General features: G+C 37.3%; 3 protein-coding genes and 1 long non-coding RNA gene across 5 annotated transcripts; 3 read left to right on the plus strand and 1 right to left on the minus strand.

Annotated features, from left to right (window-relative positions):
- Positions 1-267: 267 nt before the first annotated feature.
- LOC114715725 (pentatricopeptide repeat-containing protein At1g62670, mitochondrial-like) lies at positions 268-5,072 on the minus strand. 2 transcript variants are annotated; one of them, XM_028900600.1, is made up of 3 exons: positions 4,931-5,072; positions 1,736-4,617; positions 268-746 (listed from the first exon to the last, which is right to left on the minus strand). In XM_028900600.1, exon 2 carries the CDS (start codon positions 4,567-4,569, stop codon positions 3,289-3,291), a length of 1,281 nt encoding a protein of 426 aa, XP_028756433.1. In that variant the 5' UTR covers positions 4,570-4,617; positions 4,931-5,072; the 3' UTR covers positions 268-746; positions 1,736-3,288. The 2 variants fall into 2 exon arrangements, with proteins under 2 accessions (XP_028756433.1, XP_028756432.1); XM_028900599.1 differs by having other exon boundaries at positions 1,736-5,072.
- A 6,419-nt stretch (positions 5,073-11,491) lies between these two features.
- LOC114715735 (uncharacterized protein ycf45) lies at positions 11,492-15,640 on the plus strand. The gene is given in 10 exon segments (XM_028900612.1): positions 11,492-11,794; positions 12,073-12,135; positions 12,627-12,704; positions 12,934-13,154; positions 13,517-13,589; positions 13,683-13,908; positions 13,911-13,966; positions 14,718-14,861; positions 15,308-15,358; positions 15,531-15,640. Coding segments are annotated over 10 exon segments (1,200 nt in total). The 5' UTR covers positions 11,492-11,575; the 3' UTR covers positions 15,600-15,640.
- Positions 15,641-17,007: 1,367 nt separating this feature from the next.
- LOC114715738 (uncharacterized) lies at positions 17,008-18,776 on the plus strand. The gene is made up of 2 exons (XM_028900615.1): positions 17,008-17,223; positions 18,288-18,776. Exons 1-2 carry the CDS (start codon positions 17,030-17,032, stop codon positions 18,490-18,492), a joined length of 399 nt encoding a protein of 132 aa, XP_028756448.1. The 5' UTR covers positions 17,008-17,029; the 3' UTR covers positions 18,493-18,776.
- LOC114715739 (uncharacterized) lies at positions 17,230-17,715 on the plus strand. The gene is made up of 2 exons (XR_003737569.1): positions 17,230-17,423; positions 17,606-17,715. It is a non-coding gene; the product is annotated as an uncharacterized LOC114715739 (long non-coding RNA).
- Positions 18,777-20,154: the final 1,378 nt, after the last annotated feature.

Below are 20,154 nucleotides of genomic sequence, written 5' to 3' on the forward strand. Positions count from 1 at the left end.
TACATTCTCTTTATTTATTTATTTCATTATTACTCTCTCACATCTCGCCATTTTTATATAAGGGTATATTTGGAAAAAAATTACGTTTGCTACATATTAATTGTTTTTAACTAATTTTAACATTTTTCTTAAACCGCACAATTTAGCTAAAAAGATCTTATAATAAAAGACGGAGTAGTATATATATATTGATTACTTTCTTTCCTTCTCTGCCAGTTGATCTGAAGAAGGGCATGATTGGTGCATGTAAGAGATGATGGGCACTACTTTAGAAAGAATAAAGAATCTTGGTGTATGTATCACAGCAGCATTGGGCCTATTCCTAAGTCTATGTTTGCATATGGTTCAGCGAGTTCAGTAAACTAGCTGGCTCACTGAATTACGTATACTAGCATGCACTTCATAATCTCTCGAATCATAGTGCATGACTCAGATTCACTTCTCATTTAAATATTGACATCGTAACATAGCTCATCATAGCTGGCAAGACTCCAATTTATAAAGAGAAGATCTGTGCAGCAAATTTGAGATCAGAACAAAACGATCTACCCGAATTGTACAAAACTTGGCATGAATGTCTTTGGTTTTTCAAACTAGACCTAGCACTGCAAATGATAGAGATAGCAGGAGTGAAAACGGCAGTGGAAATGGAGCCGGAAGCTTGGCTAGCTTCTCTATCAAAGAATTACCACCTTCTTAAGTGACTTATCTCTATGCTCCGATGAGGGAAATTGACTTGTTAACATCTGCAAAAACCGAAGTGACAATTCTAATTAATGGCAAACAAAGGAAAAGTAGGCCGCATGCAGTCATGATTAAAGGAAACTAAACAAACTGGAATATTCCAACAACTTTAATCATCAAACCTGACAAATTTTGGGAAGAATGCATGGTATCAGTCAGCAGATTAATAATACATTTGTTTACTCAGCAAATTAGTATCCGTCATGATCATCAATAAAAACAAACAACAAGCCTTATCCCACTAGGTGGGGTCGGCTACATGAATCACACGACGCCATCGTGCTCTGTCAACAACCCAATCCTTAGATATGTTGTTGCGTCATGATCATCAATAGCCAAGGATATATATTGTTGCTTTCAGTTTGACCCAAAAAGGTATATATAACCCTTTAATTTACAGCATCAATATCGTCACAGCCAATCCACCTCACATTGGAACCTGTTAGGAGCTCTAATTGTAAGCTCCTACTAAGGTTACTTTTGATAACATCCAATCAACGAGTACCTAACTGTTCACCCTTCTAGTGTGGTGAGTGGTTAAAAGATATCAGATTCCTATACCCAGATAAGTTTGAACAATCAATATTTCCTATTTCTTGGCAATGTAATCTTTGTTCGTGTATATAATCTAAACTGTACATACAAGTACCAAATTGAATAAGTTACCACTCATTGAGCACTGCGCACAATCCTTTTAATTTTAATTGCATAAGACTTGAAAGTTATAATGATGCTGCATAGAAACCACTCATTTATTACACTAGTTCTACTCTTATTACTCAAATTCTGCATCCATGATTACAGCTTCATTTCTTTAAGGACATGCGATATAAATAACAACCAGAAGCTGTATAAAATCTGCAGTAAATCTGTATCCTGAACACATTTATGGGATGAATAAAAGCATATATGAAGTCAAATAATTGTTATACTGATATCACGAAATAAAGAGTGTATAAAGCAGATGCATGAAAAAGGAAATGTTAACAACCAGAAAACACCCTTCGCCAGTGTCTTGCCTTCTGCCACAATTATGGTTTTCTCTAAAAGAATCCTGCAGTTACCTTGCACTGCTTGTCAAAATAAATAATAATCATGATGATACATGCTCGTTTCATAAACTTAAGAATTGTTGCATGAATTCCATCAAAAAATGATAAAAGATTATGAATATACAACAATGCCATCTTCATCACTTTGAGTGCATGTAAGTTGCTATGATAATAAAAGAAATAACTTGATCCCTTACTTGAATGTATAATAAAGGGTAAAAAGAACACCTAGCAGTGATGTGTTTGAACTTGTGAATTCTTTTTGTTTCTTTCTCCCCCCAACTTTTTCCCCCCAATTCTTTCCCACACGTGATTGGAAGGTGAGGGATAAGTTTCATATTGAAGTCGAATGAATTTAAAATTTTATCCCTTAAAAACCAAAGCAAGTAAAGTTAAAATCTTGTAAAAATAGTTATGTACTAAAAAAAAAACAGACATATAAATCCGCGTCAACATTTTTCTAATTTTAATGTAGAATCTCATCTATTCAAGATCTTGTTTATGCAACAAGGATAGCAGTCATCCCTCTGATACATTCACTTATGATATTTGTCAGAAACATTTTGCAAAATAGCTTGTCTAATAAGGTTGGCAGGTGACTTTTATAACACGTTTCCATTGGCATGCTCATGAAAACAGTTATGTGCTAAAACCAGTTTTTCAATAGTTAGTATGCCAAGGAACTCTGAAATTCATCAATGGCAGAAAATTTTACGCAGTGCATATATAGAAGACCATAAAATAATACAACATGATATCTGCCAATAATTAGGCAAAAATTCTGATCAAGCCACTGCGCACATTTTAAATTGCATCAAAGAACTAAATTATGGTATTGACACTCACATTCCCAAGTTGATAAGCCTCCTGTGGTTGATTATAAAAATAAGAAAGGTACAAGCAATAACATTGGAGACTCAAGGGCTCAAGCATTTCAGACTCATGATAGTTAACCTAAAGGACATTTGAATGAAGACCCAAAGAAAAACTATGTAGTAAGCTAAAAGAAACAAGCATTTGGAATGCACACTCTTACACCTTTAATTATGCTTATTCAGGCATTGTCTTATTAGCTGGAAAACAAATAAAAGAACTTTCATGTGGTCCATAATATTCTGCAAGTCATTATCATTTTAGATTATTTAATTCAAGAAAACTTTATTTCAGCTAAAATTTAAAAGCAAAAATGCTAATTCATGAGCAACAACTGTGATGCCTTAAAGATAATAAATAATTAGAAATGAAACATGAAGGAAGAAGGAAAAAAGTTCATGTTAAGACCAAATAATAATAATAATAACAATAATCAAGGGTAACATATACACGAAGTCAACAAATATATTTAACCTATAACTTCAACAAAATTTCTTCAACTCCTTTCTGCCCATTAAATAATCTAACAATTTGGGTCGGAAAGAAGCAAGCATTTGCTCGCCATTAGAGACAAATTTCAATGAGTACAATATATACACAAGTAGTGTTTGACCTAGTTTTATTGCTTTAGAAGACCACTATCAATCATTTCAAGAAGAAGCTTCTCCACCATATCATTCTCACTTTTTTCCAAAAAGGCTCGAACAAGTGTTCTATATGTTATTAAATCAGGGAGGCAGCCATTCTCTTTCATTTTTTGAAGCAAGGTCATACCTTCATCAAGCAACCCTTCTCTACAAAGGCCGTTGATCATAATGTTAAATGCACAAACATCTAGATGATGGCCTTTGATCAAAAGGCATTGAAAAATCTCTCGTGCAGTATCTAGTCTACCACCTTTGCACAAACCATCAACAAGTATACTATATGTGTACTTGCAAGGCCAAATACCTTGGTCAATAGTTTGCTTAATTAATAGAATCCCCATGTCGAGATTTTGGCTTTTGCAAAATGCATCCAACAAGGTATTATATGTGATTATATTAGGGGTTTGACCACTGGCATACATCTCATGTACAAGATCTTGCACACATGACATTCTTCCTGATTTGCATAAGCCATCAATAAGGGTATTATAAGTTACAACATTGGGGACCAAGTTTTTCTGATGCATTTCTTTAAAGAGATCCAAAGCTTCATCCACCATACTAGCCTTGCAGAGTCCATTAATCAAAATACTATAACTCACAACAGTAGGTGTCAAGCCACTTTGGATCATTTTGTTGAATACTTTCTTTGACTCGTTGACATTATTCATCAAACAATACCCCTCCATCAAAGCACCATAAGTTACAACATTAGGCCTCTCACCACACTTCATCACCCTAGCAAACAATGCTTGAGCTTCTGTGATCCTTCTCTCCTTACCAAATGCATCAACCAATATACTAAAGGTATAAACATCGGGTTTGATGTCTTTCAATACCATTTCAAGGAGCAATTGAGTAGCTTCTCGCCATTGGCCCATACTATAGAAACCATGGGCAAGTGAGTTGTAAGTAATATTATTTGGTAAAATTCCACAACCAGTCATTTTAGAACACAAATCACGTGCCTCACATGTTTGCCCTTCCTTACAAAAACCATCAATGATTGTGTTATACATTACTACATTAGGCTTAATTCCAAGCCCCTTCATCTTTTCGAGCAATTCAATGGCAGATCTTAGTCTCTTTGCTTTACATAACCCATGGATTAAGGTTCCATAACTGACTTCATTTAACTGAAATCCTTTGGCCAATAACTCCTCCTGAAAGTCTACTGCTTCCCCAACCTTCTTACCAATGCAGAGTCCTTTAATCAGTGTAGTCAAGTTTATGATATTCGGTTGAAAACCCATCTTGAGAATCCTTCCCAACACTGAGAAAGCAGAATACAACTGACCCACCTGGCAGTAACAATTGATCAATATGCTCAATGTAAAAAAATCATGCGTGAATCCATTGAGCTCGGCTTGTGCAGAAAGTGAAATAACAGTTCGATAATGTTTACTCTTTGCAAGTGATCCTAAAATCTTAGTAATCTGGAATAGGGAAGTTGGGGGACGCATACATATCAACCGATTGAATGAAGCAACGGCGTCGTCGACGTTACTTGCAAATGGGGTTTGGGAATAAGGTTGGGACTTAAGATTGAGAGAATAAGGGAATGAGAGAAGGATAAGAGATGGAAGAAAGTGAACATATTTAGGGAAGGCATACCTTAAAGCTATACACATGTTCACCGGCGCAGATAGATCTCCCAACAGATGGGTGGAAGGTAGCCGCCGACGAGAAGCTCAAGAAGGTCAGCCTATGAAAATCGAATCTTTTAACCTCAGACAAATGCAATTTCCCGGACAAAGCTGCTAATGCAATTCTTTGTGTGTAGGGAGTAGGGTGTGCTGGGATCCGATTTCCGGGAAAAAAAAACAGGTTTTCTTCAAGAATAATTTATTTAGAAATTATATATTTATTATCTTATTAAAAATAAAATTTATACTATATTCTCTTAGTAATAAAAATATTATTACTTGGAAATAACAAAATCATTATCACTTACAATTTGTTTTAAGATTTTGACTTAATAATTCAGTCCAAAGAAATTTTAACTTACTAACAGTTTGATTATGTGAAAAAAATATAATACCACAAATAAACTATAAATCATATTTTTTTCATTTTTACTTTTGGCCATCAACTATCATCTTGAATGATAAAATAAATTCGCATGCTGATTCATCATTCATCCAAGAAGATCACTTTCTGGTCAATGCGCAGTTGCGCACAGTAAAAGAAAAGGAAATTTTATTTTTTTTGAATAAGGAAGAAATGGAAAGTAAACTGTCATTAAAAGCCAATTCTTGGCTCCTAAAATCGTCAGACTTCGAAATAATTGACCTCCCAAATATCTACTTCATCTTTCGGACAGAAGTCAAAGAACTAAGAAGGAGACTATTGTTTGAGGGACCATGGTTTATTCAAGGACATTACCTCGCTATACAGTGGTGGAGTCCTAATTTTAATCCCTATTGTAACAGAGTGAGGAAAGTAGCGACCTGGGTAAGAGTTCCAACTCTTCCCATTTACGTCTATGATGAAGCGTGTATGTTGGAACTGGGAAACCTGATAGGAAGAGCTCTCAAAGTCGATACAAATACTCTGGCTCATTGCAGCAACAGCAGAGTGGCGGTGGAGCGAGGAAAATTTGCAAGAGTAAGCGTGGAAGTTGACTTAAATAAGAAACTTCAGTCCAGGTTCGTTTTGAGGAGGAAGATATTCACTGTTGAGTATGAAGGATTAGATGCCATTTGTTTCAAATGTGGCAGATATGGCCACACTCAAGAAAAATGCTCGCATCACCAGACTGGAAACCTAGAAAACACCTCGGCGAACCAAAACACACCAGTGTCGGATTCTGGAAATGAAGCTACGGGAAATGCCAGGAAGCAACCGTTGATCAGCACGCTGGGGATCACGCATCACGAGGAGTTTGGGGACTAGATGCAAGTGAAATGTCCAATCAGGCAGCATGCTCAAAGATCTGAAACAGAGAGAAAGCAACATAACAAGGAAAGTGGCAGCATAAGGGGCAAGGAGAGAGATCAGACGAAACCCCTGGGTACTAGATTTGAGGTCTTGCAAGAGGAGGTCAACCATGTCCCATCAGCAGAGAAGAAAGAGCCTAGCAAAAATAAGGTAATGGGTACAGAATGGAGGAAGAAAGTAGCAAAGCCAAAGAGAGCATCAGTAAGCCCTGCAGTCAGCACGAGAGGTCAGACTTTTGAAAACAGTACACACGAAAAAGGGGACTGCAGCATGAGGCAGGAAAATATTGTTGATGTGAGAAGTGAAGAGAGAGATATAGTAGAAAACGGCAGGAAAAAAGAGAAGGAAAAGACAAACCATCAATTTTTGTTTAAAATCCTAGGACCGAAGGAGACCAAGCCCATTTCAGAAAGCAAAACGCAGGTGGGTAGGAAAAGGGGACAACTAACAAGGCCCAAGATTCTATCCCCCAAACTAAAAAGGAAGCCCACGGTGAGAAGTCACAGAATAATTATGGGCTCTCTAGAGGCAATGGGCTGCGATAAAAAACAGATAAATGAAAGAAGGATACAAGTTGACGAGACAAAAGAAGACAGGGGCGGAAACATAGCAACACAAGAGCTATCCAGTCAGAACCAAGAGCAAAATGACAGAGTTATGGAGGAAATAACATCGAACATCGAACTGAATAAACCTCCGGACCCTGGACAACTAGCTAGAGAACTCCAATTCGATTCAGAAAGTGGAGATGCAAATGACCTGTGGTATGAGACAGTGGACAATGGGGAAGAGGCAAACGCAAGGGACAGAAGGATGGAAACAACGAAGACTACTTGAGATAAGTACTCTTCGATCTTATCTCTTCTGTTTACTTATGAATTTAATTTCCTGGGACTGCAGAGGCACTGCCTCAAAGAACTTCCCCGGAAGAGTTAGAGATTTGGTGAAAGGGAATTCTGTTGATGTTATGGTTTTACATGAAACTAGAATTAGTGGAGTTAAGGCTAATCGAGTTATCTATCGCCTGGGATTCACGAATTGGATCAGACTTGAAGCTATAGGGTATGCGGGGGGAATTTGGGTGTTGTGGAATGAAAATGTGATTCAGATTGACTATCAATTTTCTACCACTCAGTTAGTACACGTTCATGCTTATCACAGAAAAGAAAACAAGAAGTTTTTCCTCACTTGTGTTTATGCAGAACCGAACGAAATGCTTCGAAGGACCTTGTGGTAGGATCTTATTAACATTAGCAATGTTATTGAGGAACCCTGGTTGGTGGTTGGGGACTTCAATGCTTATTTATCCATAAATGATAAAAAAGGTGGATCGCCCCCGAATCTCATCTCCATGAGGCAATTCAGTAATTGTATCATGAGGCTCGGCTGATAGAACTTGAACATGTGGGGAACACTTTACCTGGGAACATAATTGCATGAAAGAGAAACTGGATTGGGGTTTCTCCAATACTGCCTGGAACACCCTATTCCCCCTCACTAAAATACATCACCTGTTGAAATATGGATCGGATCATCGTCCTCTTTTCATCAAGAATACGACCAATGGTACTAATAGAGGATATAAGCATCCGTTCCGATGTCAAGCAGCCTGGGTCCTTGAAGAGGGCTTTAATGAAATTGTGAACAAGTCTTGGGTACACTCGAAATGGGGAGAAAATATTCAAAGGTTCACTAAGGAAGCCGAGAGTTGGAACCGAAACATTGTGGGGAACATCCTAAACAGAAAAAGAAATATATTGGGAAGGTTGGAAGGAGTAAAAAGAGCCCACAACAGAAAAGACAACCTCTACCTTTACCAACAAGAAATAGAACTATGGAAAGAGTACAATAAGGTCCTTGCTCAGGAGGAACTTATTTGGTTCCAAAAGTCCCGGTGCAACTGGCTGAAATATGGAGACAGGAACAGTAAGTATTTTCATATGTCAACCATAATTAAAAGACAAAGGAACTGCATAGAAGGACTCCAAAATGCTGCAGGGGATTGGGTTTTTGATCATTATTCTCTGAAGAGCATGGCTCTCAATTATTACAGAACCCTATTTAGCAGTGAGTTGCAACACAGGAATCAATTAATCACTTCTCACAGTTTCCCCCTCTAAATGAGAGTGAGATTTCTCTACTTTCGGATGATGTTATAGATGATGAAATCAAAGAAGCAGCCTTCGATATAGGAGCTTTCAAGGCCCCTGGACCGGATGGAATTCAAGCTTTCTTCTATCATGAATTCTGGCCAAGCATTGGTTCACATGTATGCAAGCTTGTTAAGGATGTGTTTCAAGACCCAAAACGAGTTGAAGAGGTAAATGCCACAAACATTGTCCTTATACCAAAGCTAGACAAGCCAGAACAAATGAAGGACTTTCGACCTATCTCCCTCTGCAATGTAAGCTATAAAGTCATCACCAAATTGATCAGTAAGAGATTAAGAACCATTATGGGAAAACTAGTGGAAGGGCACTAATGCAGTTTTATTGTCAGAAGACAAAGCAGTGATAACATCATCATAGCTCAAGAAGTGATACATTCGATGAGAAGGAAAAAGGGTAATAAAGGCTGGCTAGCAGTTAAGGTAGACTTGGAGAAAGCCTATGATAGATTGGAATGGCCATTCATTTACGATACCCTCAAACTGGCAGGCATAGATGAAAAACTTTGCAAGGTTATCATGGCTTGTATAAGCAGTGCTTCCTTTCGAGTATTGTGGAATAGGGAACCAATAGAGGAATTTCAGGCTTCCAGGGGAATCAAACAGGGTGACCCAATATCCCCTTATATTTTCACTCTTTGCATGGAGAGACTGAGTCATATTATAAAAGATGCTATTGAAGACAGAGAATGGGAGCTAATCAAGCTTAACTCAATAGGGCCTCCTATTTCCCATCTTTTCTTTGCGGATGACTTAATTCTTTTTGGAGAAGCTAGTTCTTGGAAAGTTGACACAATGGTTGATTGCATAAATCAGTTTTGTATGGTCTCCGGTCAGAAAATGAATAGAACCAAGACTAAGATATATGTTTCCAATAATGTTCACTTCTCTTGTGCTAGAGATCTTAGCCAGAGGATGGGTGTTGGCCTTACAGGTGACCTGGGCAAATACTTGGGTATACCACTAATATATAAAAGAGCCTCTTATGTTGTCTTTGCCCCAATCGCAGAAAAATCACAAAAGAGACTAGCTGGATGGAAAAAGAAACTGTTGAATCTAGCAGGACGTTCTACCTTGATAAAATTTGTTCTCTCTGCTTTGCCCTCCTACTATATGCAAACTATCCTTCTACCGAAAAAGCTGACTGATGATCTAGGAAAGACCAGTAGAGAATTTCTGTGGGGAGAAGGTAATGGAGAAAGGAGAATTCATCTCTTATCATGGCAGCAAGTCACCATGGAGAAACAGACGAGTGGTCTAGGCCTCAAAAACCTAAGGAAACAAAATGAAGCTTTCATCCTCAAATTGTGCTGGAAATTAGTATGCGACAGAGATGCCCTTTGGGTTAGAGTGCTAAGAACAAAGTATAATTGTGGTGAGCAGAGGAAACCTGATGTGAAGAAATGCCTGATGCGTCACTTACTTGGCAAGCCATCTGTTAGCTCTGGGGGAGTTTTAATAAAGGTCTGGGCATGAAGATTAGTGACGGCAGAAATAGCTCCTTCTGCTTTGACAATTGGTCTGAGGTGAACATGCCCCTAATTGATCTGATCCCGGGAAGGGAAGGTCTAGTTGACCCAAGAGAAAAAGTGAGGGACTATGTTACGCCACGGGGCAAATGGGATTGGAGAAAACTCAGCCATTAGTTTAACCCAGATACAGTTGAGAAGATTATGTGTGCACACCCCCCTTGTGAGGAGAGAGGACAGGACAAACCATTTGGAAACCATCCTCGGATGGTAGTTTTACTGTTAAATCTGCTTATTCCTTTCTTTGTGTAGGTACTCAACAACAGGCAGATAGTATATGGAAGAAGATTTGGCGATGGCAGACTCCGGAGAAGATTAAAACCTTCATATGGCTCTTCACACATGGAAGACTACACACAGCTGACCTTAGGAGACAACAAGGCATAACAGATAGCGCTACTTGTCCCTTTGGTTGTGATGCAGAGGAAACAAGTATGCATCTCATCAGAGACTGTACTAATGCACGACAACATTGGCAGAGAGTGATCTCCCATGATCTTTGGGATAGTTTTTTCAGCATTAACGGACGAGACTGGGTGGAATGGAATCTAGAAAAGGAAGCAGGGCAAGAGCACATGAAGAAAATATCATGGGCTTATCTGTTTGGGTATATCTATTGGGACATTTGGGTTGACCGTTGCAACAAAATTTTTGACCCAACTTTCATTGCAGATTACCAAAGCCCAAATTCTAGCTTTTTCAGGGCCTGTTGGGACCACGATCTCATACGGCGTTCGAACTTTCATGGCTATAATCAAGGGCCCAACCAGGTGGCTTGCGGATACCAAGAGGAAATTGTTAAGCTTGAGATAGATGGCTCAATTTTGCCAAACAGAGACAGCGGATGCGGAGGAGTTATCTGGGACAAGGAAGGCAAGTGGTTAACGGGGTTCAAATGCAAACTTACTAAGGTGCCCCCAGCGATTGCAGAATTAATAGGCATCATCCATGGACTTAACTTGTGCTGGGATAAAGCCTTCAGGAACATCCTTTTGTTAACCGACTGTATAGAAGCTGTTAATCTAATTATTAGAGGTTGTGCTAGTAACCACCCTTTTAGAGATGTAGTTGACGACAACAGGTGGTTGTTCTACCGGGACTGGAATGTTCAAATTCAACACACTTATAGGGAAAATTTAAGAATAGTGGATACCTTAGCCAAGTCCTCCCATTTTATGGAGGGTAATTTTTGTATCATTGCTCAACCCCCTCCTTTTTTGCATGAAGAGGAGGAGTTTGTTGTTAGGACTTAGGTCCTCTTTTGTTGTTCGGACCTGATTTTGGTGTAATACAGTTTTCATTAAAAAAAAAAAGCCAATTCTTGAACCAAAAAAAAAAAGAACATATTGACTTCGTGAAGAATTTTGATAGTAGTATTATAATAACTCAAATTATATCATAGTCACCATACGATATTATGACTAAGTAATCAAGATTTTTTAAGTAAAAAACTTGAGTTTGATGGAATATTTCCAAATACCAGGGAAAAAATGAAAGGAGTTGAAGAAAAAACGTATAAATATCAGGATCTGTCTTTGAGAATTCGGATAGGGGAAGCTGGGGCCGTAGCAGCTAGCTAGCTAGCTGCACACCGTGAGCGAGAGAAACTCAGTAGAAGGGAAAATGGGTGCAACGTCGTTATTGCCGGCGGATTTGTCAACTTGTTTGAAGAATTCAAGCCCTACGCCACTCAAAAGATACCATTTTTCATCACAGAAATTGAGTTTTAGTCTCCAAATGCGAACCTATCAGCATATTGCTGCTGGCATAGCCATTTGTGGGGCTTCATCATCAGACCATGCTTGTTCATTTGCGCAGGACGATCTGCAAGCTCTGTTACAGGTAATTTTCTCAAACAGCATTCCCTTCTTTCAAATGCGCGTGGAATTTTTAGAGTTGGTTTATTCTCCCCCCCCCCCCCGGGGGGGGGAGATGAGATATAAGTATTACTTGGTCACTTTTCTGTTTTACAACATGAACACTAAGACTTGGATGTTATGACTGCTAAAGATTTCCGATTTCTTACTTATATGTGGTGTTTTTTTTTTTTTTTTGATATCTTGTTCTTAATGAGTTGCGTTCCTAATGAACTTAATATGACTAGCTCGGCTTTCTTGCAGGTCCTTCCATCTGATTTGCATGACAGTCTCCTAAACGAAGTTAAGAGGGATGAACTTTTGGAGGTGAGATGTGTTGGTTTTAGCGTCATCCTTTCTCTCTGGAAACACTCTAAAAACTTCCAATCAATATCCTCTTTGGGATTGGCAAAAGTTATCCTCCTGGCAGATTATAGCATTTGCAATTGATTTTGATTTTTCCATTGGGTCTTGATTTTCTTCAAAACTTTCTGTCACGTTCTTTTCTGATGCTTTCATAAAGAACCTCTAAAGAGGTGCTCCTTACTCTTCTAGATTTTGGCGTGATGACTCTTCTTGTTTGTGGAAATTTTATAAGAGGATGAACTTCTCTTAAGATGTTCAGGTCGATGTTATATATGAGACCTGACTTGTTTTAACTACACAATTTTAAGTTTGATATCCGTCCCCCGTTTTCTTAATTTAACTGCAGTGTTCAGGTAGATGTTGTATAGGCTTGCTCATGCAGAAAGGCTTGGTTAATTCGATGCGAACCATAGGCCTACAATCCATTATAATTTGCTGCCTTCATTTATCAGGTTATATTGGATTTGGGTCGTTTTCCAGAAGCACGTTATCTTGGCCAGGATGGAGGGGAATATATAAGGAATACTGAGGTAACAAAACACTTTTGAGACCAAAGGTCGTATTTATTAGGATTGAATAATACTTTGGCTTTCATATTTGGATTCAATCTTTTTATTTATCTCCATTATCTACTTATATGAAGTCTCCTATGCAGAGTAAAATAAGAATTTTTTTTTCCTGAATTGTCATTCATTATATGTATTAATTTTGAGACAATTAACCTTCAAAGGGTTCTGTGACCATTTAAGAAGCATGTAGGTAACAGTGGAAGAGTTGGAACATGCTCAAGAAGCTGTTGGAGAATTTGGGAGGGACAACAGAGCTGGCATTGAGGGTACATTGCACAGAATATCTGCAATCAGAAGCAGGAAAGGTGGCATAGTTGGTTTGACATGCCGAGTTGGAAGGGCAGTCTATGGCCATATTGACATGGTGTATGACCTGCTTCAATATGGAAGGGGCATTTTATTTGTTGGAAGGTAAATCGCACTATCAACGAGCATTATAGTAAGATATGCTTAGATGCTTCAAAGAAGTAAATCTGATTGGATGTTTATATATAAATATATATATTTACTCAAATTTCATTATATGTCATTTTTTATGTCAAGTACTTGATGACTCTAAGTTTGGCGCTGCAAATTGTAAAGTTTAGTCTGATGACTTCATTTGAAGATTTTCTTATTATATGTTGAGGGAAAATATAAATGGTGGGAAGTCATTTTATCACAGTCTATTAACTTGCCTGTCCCTGGAAATCTATATTTTCTATTTACCAGGTATTATGTTCAAGGGTTTAGTTTTTTTATTTTTTGGTTGTTTATAATTTGGATTTTCTTAGGCCTGGGGTTGGCAAGACTACAGTTATGCGAGAGATTGCACGTGTGCTGTCAGATGAATTTCGCAAGAGAGTGGTGTGTTGCTTTTTTAGCATCTTGCAGTACTCTTTCTCACTCACAATATATTCTGTTCAACTCATCATTTGAAAAATACTTCCAAACTGGTAGGTAATTGTTGACACCAGCAATGAAATTGGAGGGGATGGCAATATTCCACATGCAGCAATAGGAAGTGCTCGAAGAATGCAGGTGCCTGAGCCATCAATGCAGCATAGGGTGATGGTTGAGGCGGTAGAAAACCACATGCCTGAGGTGATTGTAGTAGATGAAATTGGCACAGAAGCTGAAGCTCATGCTTGCCGGTCAATTGCTGAGCGAGGAATCATGCTTATCGGACTGCTCATGGACAGCTTCTTGAGAATATCATGAAGAATCCTATTCTCTCTGATTTGGTGTGTTTTCCTCTTTTTGTGATTCTCCCAGTAGCAACCTGAGACTTTCTTTCCTCTTTAACGAGTTGAGTTCTCAGTTACTGTTTTCATTTATTCTGGACTCCCCATTGTCACGTTCTTGGATATAAACAGGAAGCTGGAGCTACATTAAATATTATGTGGTTATAATTTATGTAGCCATTCAAGGGTCGTTTATTTGTTTTGATTTATGTGGTCTATTCCATTATTAAATTTGACTTCAAAACATGGTGGAAGCAGCTTTATAATGTCTTTCCTAACTCCCCTATGGTGCTCTTCGGCCTTCACATGTTTGCTTCAAAGGGGGGTCTTTGACTTTATGATTTTCTTTTTCTTTTCCTTTTCCTGTGAGGATACCTGATCCCCACCTTGACTTTATGATTTTCTTTTTATTTCTTTTTCCTGTGAGGATACCTTATCCCCATTCCTTGTAATCTTTTCTTCTGTCTAATAAATCTTCATCTGAGCTTGTTTTATGTTCCTTTTGTGAATGAACGCCACTGATGATAGAGATGAACATTGTTTAGAAGGATCTTGGAGGTGCGTCATATTTCATGATATGTGAGAGTTTCATAAGCATCTTAGAACGTTTCTTGAAAACCTGCTCCTAATTAAGTCATCCAAAATTCACATTGAGTGGTCCATGTTAAAGAAAGCTTGATGCATGGGATTGTGTCATTAAGAAATCTGTACAACTCTAATAGGCAAGATCTGCTTCCACTGGATTTGCCAGATTGGTGGAATACACGCAGTTACTTTGGGAGATGCAGAAGCCAGATTCAGAAATTGTCAGAAGACAGTTCTTGAGAGGAAAGCTCCTCCAACATTTGATTTCCTAATTGAGATGAGGGACAGGCACTACTGGATTACTCATCAGGTGTGTTGATTGGACTAATCTTCTACTGTTAGTGACTTATCAATCTCCTGATTAGTGAAAACATATACTTGTGAAGTGCCAGCTTGGGTTGAAACTTGGTTTCTATCTGTAGACCATCTAAGAAAATCAAGGTGATCCTTAGGTCAATTCAGCCTGTTAGAGTAACCAATAAATATCCATTTTCCTTTAGAGCCTTATCTTCGTTACTGGTTTTCTGCCTCCAAATCCTGTAGAAAAACAGTGTGTGGGCATAATGAATTACATATATTTCAACACCAACAAATTGCATTGTAATGGTAGCTGAACTAAAGTTTTAGTTTGAAATTAAAACAAGAGAGAGGCACTCTTTATTCTTTGTTATTGTTGTCAGAGATGAAAAGAAGGTAATGATTAAACATCAGCAAGTTTTATCTTGTTTGTTTCATATTTTCTTTGACTTTTTGCAGACAGACAAAAGTGTAGATATGTTGCTTCGAGGAAAGAGTCCGCAGGTTGAGGTAATCTTAGTTGGAATGTGGAAGATGTTTTTTGACTAAAATGAATGTGCTGTGTACTTGCTTGATTCTGGATCATAATATTATCCTTCAATACTGTGTTAGAGAAATAAGAAAACCTTATGATGATAAATGCAAGGTTTGTGATATCATAACTGTAGCTTTGGTTTTGCAGGTGAGGAGAAGGGATGCAAAATGCAAGGTTGTTATAGAGAAATCAAAACCTTATGATAGATGTATTTGATAAGGCTAATGTATGTTGTCTATGGTTTCCCACATAATTTTAATTATGATTGGTTAGCTTTATTATGTGTATATCCTCCTCATTAACATAATTTCTGTCTCATTGCTTAATGTTCTTGATATAGAGAATTGACATCATCTCACACACGGGCACAATTCATGCATCTGACTCTACTTAGGGAGATAAAATTTGTTGTTGTATTTATGAAACTGATAAAAACATATTGTGATTTTTCCTGGTAATATATCATGTAACTTTTTTTAAAAAAATAGAATGAAATAAAAAGAATTTGAATGGATATAAAACTACTTTTCTTTCTACCTGTTTTTTCATTCTGTATTTTGTTGAGGAAAAATCTCAAAAAAAAGACCTTGCAAATTACAAAATTGTATACAGACATCTGTTCACAAAAGTTATTGTCATTTACTTATTAATTGTTGTTGTCAAAACTAATGTTAACGTTGTAATGAGTCATTTATTTGTCATTTTCTATTTTCAAGATTTTTTTTTTACGATTTTTCCTTTTTTGTTAACGTGAGTCGCACAGTTGTTTGTTGGATGCAGACGGTTAAAATTCGACGAGGACTTTGTTGTAAAATGGATGAAACTTGTCTGACCACAAGGGAAAAAAAACGGTGAATGAAGCTTGGTTACTCGTCATCATGATTCTTCCTAGTTAAGATATTATTTGACAGAGGAATGAAAGACCGATTTTTTTTTTTTTTGGTATACATGAAAGACCGATTTGATGATAATTAAATTATGATAGTCTTCTGATCTTAAATATAAGATTTATTTTGTAGTGTACTTTACACTACAAAACAAGTTTTATATTTATTTGCTGAGGGAGCATTTAATATGCATAAAATAGATGCTGTAAAATAGAACTTTTTGTTGTTGGCAAAAAAAGAAAAGAAATAGAACCTTTTGTATACCATAACATAGAACCGATTTGATGGCCCCAAATAATTCTTCATATATATTTTTTTGCCAGAATAAGTCATATATATATATATATATATATTCATTTTGACAAATAGTGTTTGTCTTTCGGCCACGTATTTTGATAGGTAAGTTTGTGAACATAGGCTGAAGAAGGAAAAGAAAAAAAGACAAAAGAATTAGCGTAAATAATTTTTTTCTGAAGGAAAAAAGACGTCTGATTAAAATTTGAAGTCACAAAAATTTATGAGAATCAGAGGAAAATGGCATTAACAAATCAAATTCCGGTCTTCTTTCATTCTCCCGAAACTGCTAAAGATGAGAAATGAGTGATCCAAATTAAAGACGCATGACTCGGGCCCAAAAAATAAATAAACAATAAAAAAGGATAAAAATTTAAGCAAAGTTATAAACTTTAACTTTACATGATGATTGCTGGGAGTTGTGAATCCAAGCCCAAGTTCCCGGAAGTTTCTCGCTTTGTTACAATGGCCTGTGTGGGTATATCGCCAAACCACTCCTGGCTTTTTGCAGGAACCAAACACTCTCTTCGTTTTCCTTCAGCGAGGAGTGTTGTGGCAGTAAGAGCTGAAAGCATGACGATGGAGAAATTAGGAATCAAGGTAGAAAGAAATCCTCCTGAGGATAAACTTACACAACTTGGCGTTAAGCAATGGCCCAAGTAACTCTCATTTCTTCATCTTCTTCCTCTTTTTTTGTTCCTTCGTTATGTTATATGTCTTAAGTATCTACACATGTTTCATTCGCTGGGAATCGAATTTGTTGCATGGAAAATCCCTAATGTATTGGCCTGTGTGATTTGGCTTTAGGAAAGAAAGTTGTGCTTTTCTTCATGTTGGGTCAATGAATAACCCTCCTGAGGTCAAAATCTCGCAACTTGATTTTAGGCATTGATTAGTAAAGCTTATTTCTGTATCATCCTGCTCTTTCTTGTTCACTATTAAGTTGTGTGGGTTCCTTGACTTGAAAGTTTTTCTATCTCTTGAAGTCTGTTTTTAAAACCCTAACAAATTGGCTTTTGGAATTAGGGATTGGAACCTGAGGTCAAAATCTCGCAACTTGATTTTAGGCATTGATTAGTAAAGCTTATTTCTGTATCATCCTGCTCTTTCTTGTTCACTATTAAGTTGTGTGGGTTCCTTGACTTGAAAGTTTTTCTATCTCTTGAAGTCTGTTTTTAAAACCCTAACAAATTGGCTTTTGGAATTAGGGATTGGAAAATGTTTCCCATTTCCCATATTCGTAGTGGTTTTAGGGGGTGTTTGGATAGAAACCATACCATGACTTCAGAAGTGCTTTTACGGTTTACAAAATAAATATGTGGAGGAGTTTGTCTCGTTTTGTAAAAAAGTGCTTCTGAAATCATGCTTTGGAGATTGTCTAGCCTAGTGGCTTGTAAACTGAATGCATTCGTTGGAAAATTCATCATATTAATAGGACAACTGAAGATTAGTCCATTCCTTAGGACAACTGAAGGATAAAACATAGGATACAGTTAAAATTTATTTTCAACTGGTCTTCTTAGAATACTCAATTCTCTCTCTAATTCCTTATTTAGTAAGATGAGGATAACAGTGTATCAACTGGCGAAAAAAGTTCATACTCTTGAAAAGTAAAGCTCTCCACATAATTATTATTCTTTTTTTTTTTTTTTGGTGACTCAAATTCGAGCATTGTCAGGCTTGAATGTATCTCTGATTGTTGATAATGTTTTGATGCATACAGGTGGGGATGTCCCCCGAGCAATTTCCCATGGACTTTTGAAGCCCAAGAGACATGCTATCTGTTGGAAGGGAAAGTGAAGGTGACACCCAGTGGGTCAAATGAAGCAGTTGAGATTGGTGCTGGTGATTTGGTTGTGTTCCCAAAAGGGATGAGTTGCACTTGGGATGTCTCTGTTGGAGTGGACAAGCACTATAAATACGACTAAATTAGAATTCCACTAGGGATTCCTAATACGTATGAATCTAGAGTGGTGAACTTTCCTGATCAGATTGGCATAGCTTGCTGTAAACCAGTATCAAAATAAGCTCTTTGAAGTGGTAATATAACCATTTGTAACTCAATGTGTCAGGACTTGATCACCAAATCAAAGTCAAGACTCAGCTTCTCCATTGTTGTTGTAAATGGGCATGTGATTTGCAGTTTACGGGTTTAGACTCTCTTGAATGTATTTGGATTTGCAGCATGTATGAGACTCTTCATTCCGCATCACACTTAATTTTCTTTTAAAATAACAAAAATATTAAAATGTAAATCGTACTGATCAAATTTAAACAATTTACATGTTGCTTGGTTGAAAATTACAGCATCAACAGAATGTCGTTCGAAAGAATCCTCGACACCCAAAAAAGGCAAATTTGGGTAGTGGCTATTACAGTGTATAGCCGCGGCAGATGATAGCAAACTTCCATTCAAACTTGTCAGCCCTGTCTTGTAATACACGCAACAATTTCTTACAGTTGAAGTAAACTTTGCTGTACAAATGCAATTCTCGTCTAGTCTCAGGGTGTTGTATGATGGGCAAGAAGACATTGGGGTGGTGGGGACTCAGTAATTGAGTTCAACGAGTCATCTTAAGGCTCTCGTGTGGGAGCTCATAGGCCACCAGGAATAAACTACAACAAAAATGATGCAACTCATAGAATGTTGTGACTTGGGGACATTACATCATACAAATCAAGCATGTCTCGCAACATCACTGCTGATTTCCCTTTTCCCCCTCTCCGTTCATTTTGAACCATGGTATCTGATTCTTGTGTGTTCACAAATTGTCCCCAGCTGTCAGTATGTCTGCGAGTAGGAGTGAGCAAAACCGAACCGCAACCGAAAACCGAACCGAACCGAATTCAATTTCGGTTTTTCGGTTCGGTTATTTCGGTTTTCAGTTATATATTCGGTTTTTATTTTTTAAATAATTCGGTTTTGGTGTTCGGTTCGGTTAGTAGAAAAAAATTTCGGTTATAACCGAATAACCGAAATAAATATATCATATATTTATATTTAATAAATATTATTATAATAAATGTATAGGTGGGTATATGTGAACTTTTTTAATATATTTATATTCAATAAATATGGTTATAACAAATATTATTATAATAAATCACATTGAATCATGAAATATTTATTAATTAATAGTTGTAATTGTGTTTTATTATTATTTTTAATTTAAAATAATTTTTCATATTTATATATTTTGGTTAATCGGTTAACCGAACCGAAATTTTCGGTTAATTCGGTTTCGGTTAGTTCGGTTAATCGGTTTCGGTTCGGTTTTTAAAATTTACTTTATTCGGTTATTCGGTTAGTTCGGTTATCACCGATAACCGAACCGAAAAACCGAATACTCACCCCTATTTGCGAGGAGCGTTAACTCAGTCGCACAGAGGTCTATGGTTTTTCTCCATGACTTGTACGGCTTGATAGAGCATACGTGTGAAACGGAAGATCCGTTTGCTTTGTCACTGGCAGGCCTTTGGCTTACCAAGCCTAGTCTACTAAAATAGGGCTACAGCAAGCAAGCTTTCCCCCTTTGTTTGTTGTGGGTTGCGCCTCACCGCAGGCACTGAATGAATGAAATGAGTGGAGA

This window comes from Neltuma alba, unplaced genomic scaffold, assembly GCF_004799145.2.
Source record: "Neltuma alba isolate B1F8T4 unplaced genomic scaffold, ASM479914v2 tig00011610_pilon, whole genome shotgun sequence".
Lineage (NCBI taxonomy): Eukaryota > Viridiplantae > Streptophyta > Magnoliopsida > Fabales > Fabaceae > Neltuma > Neltuma alba.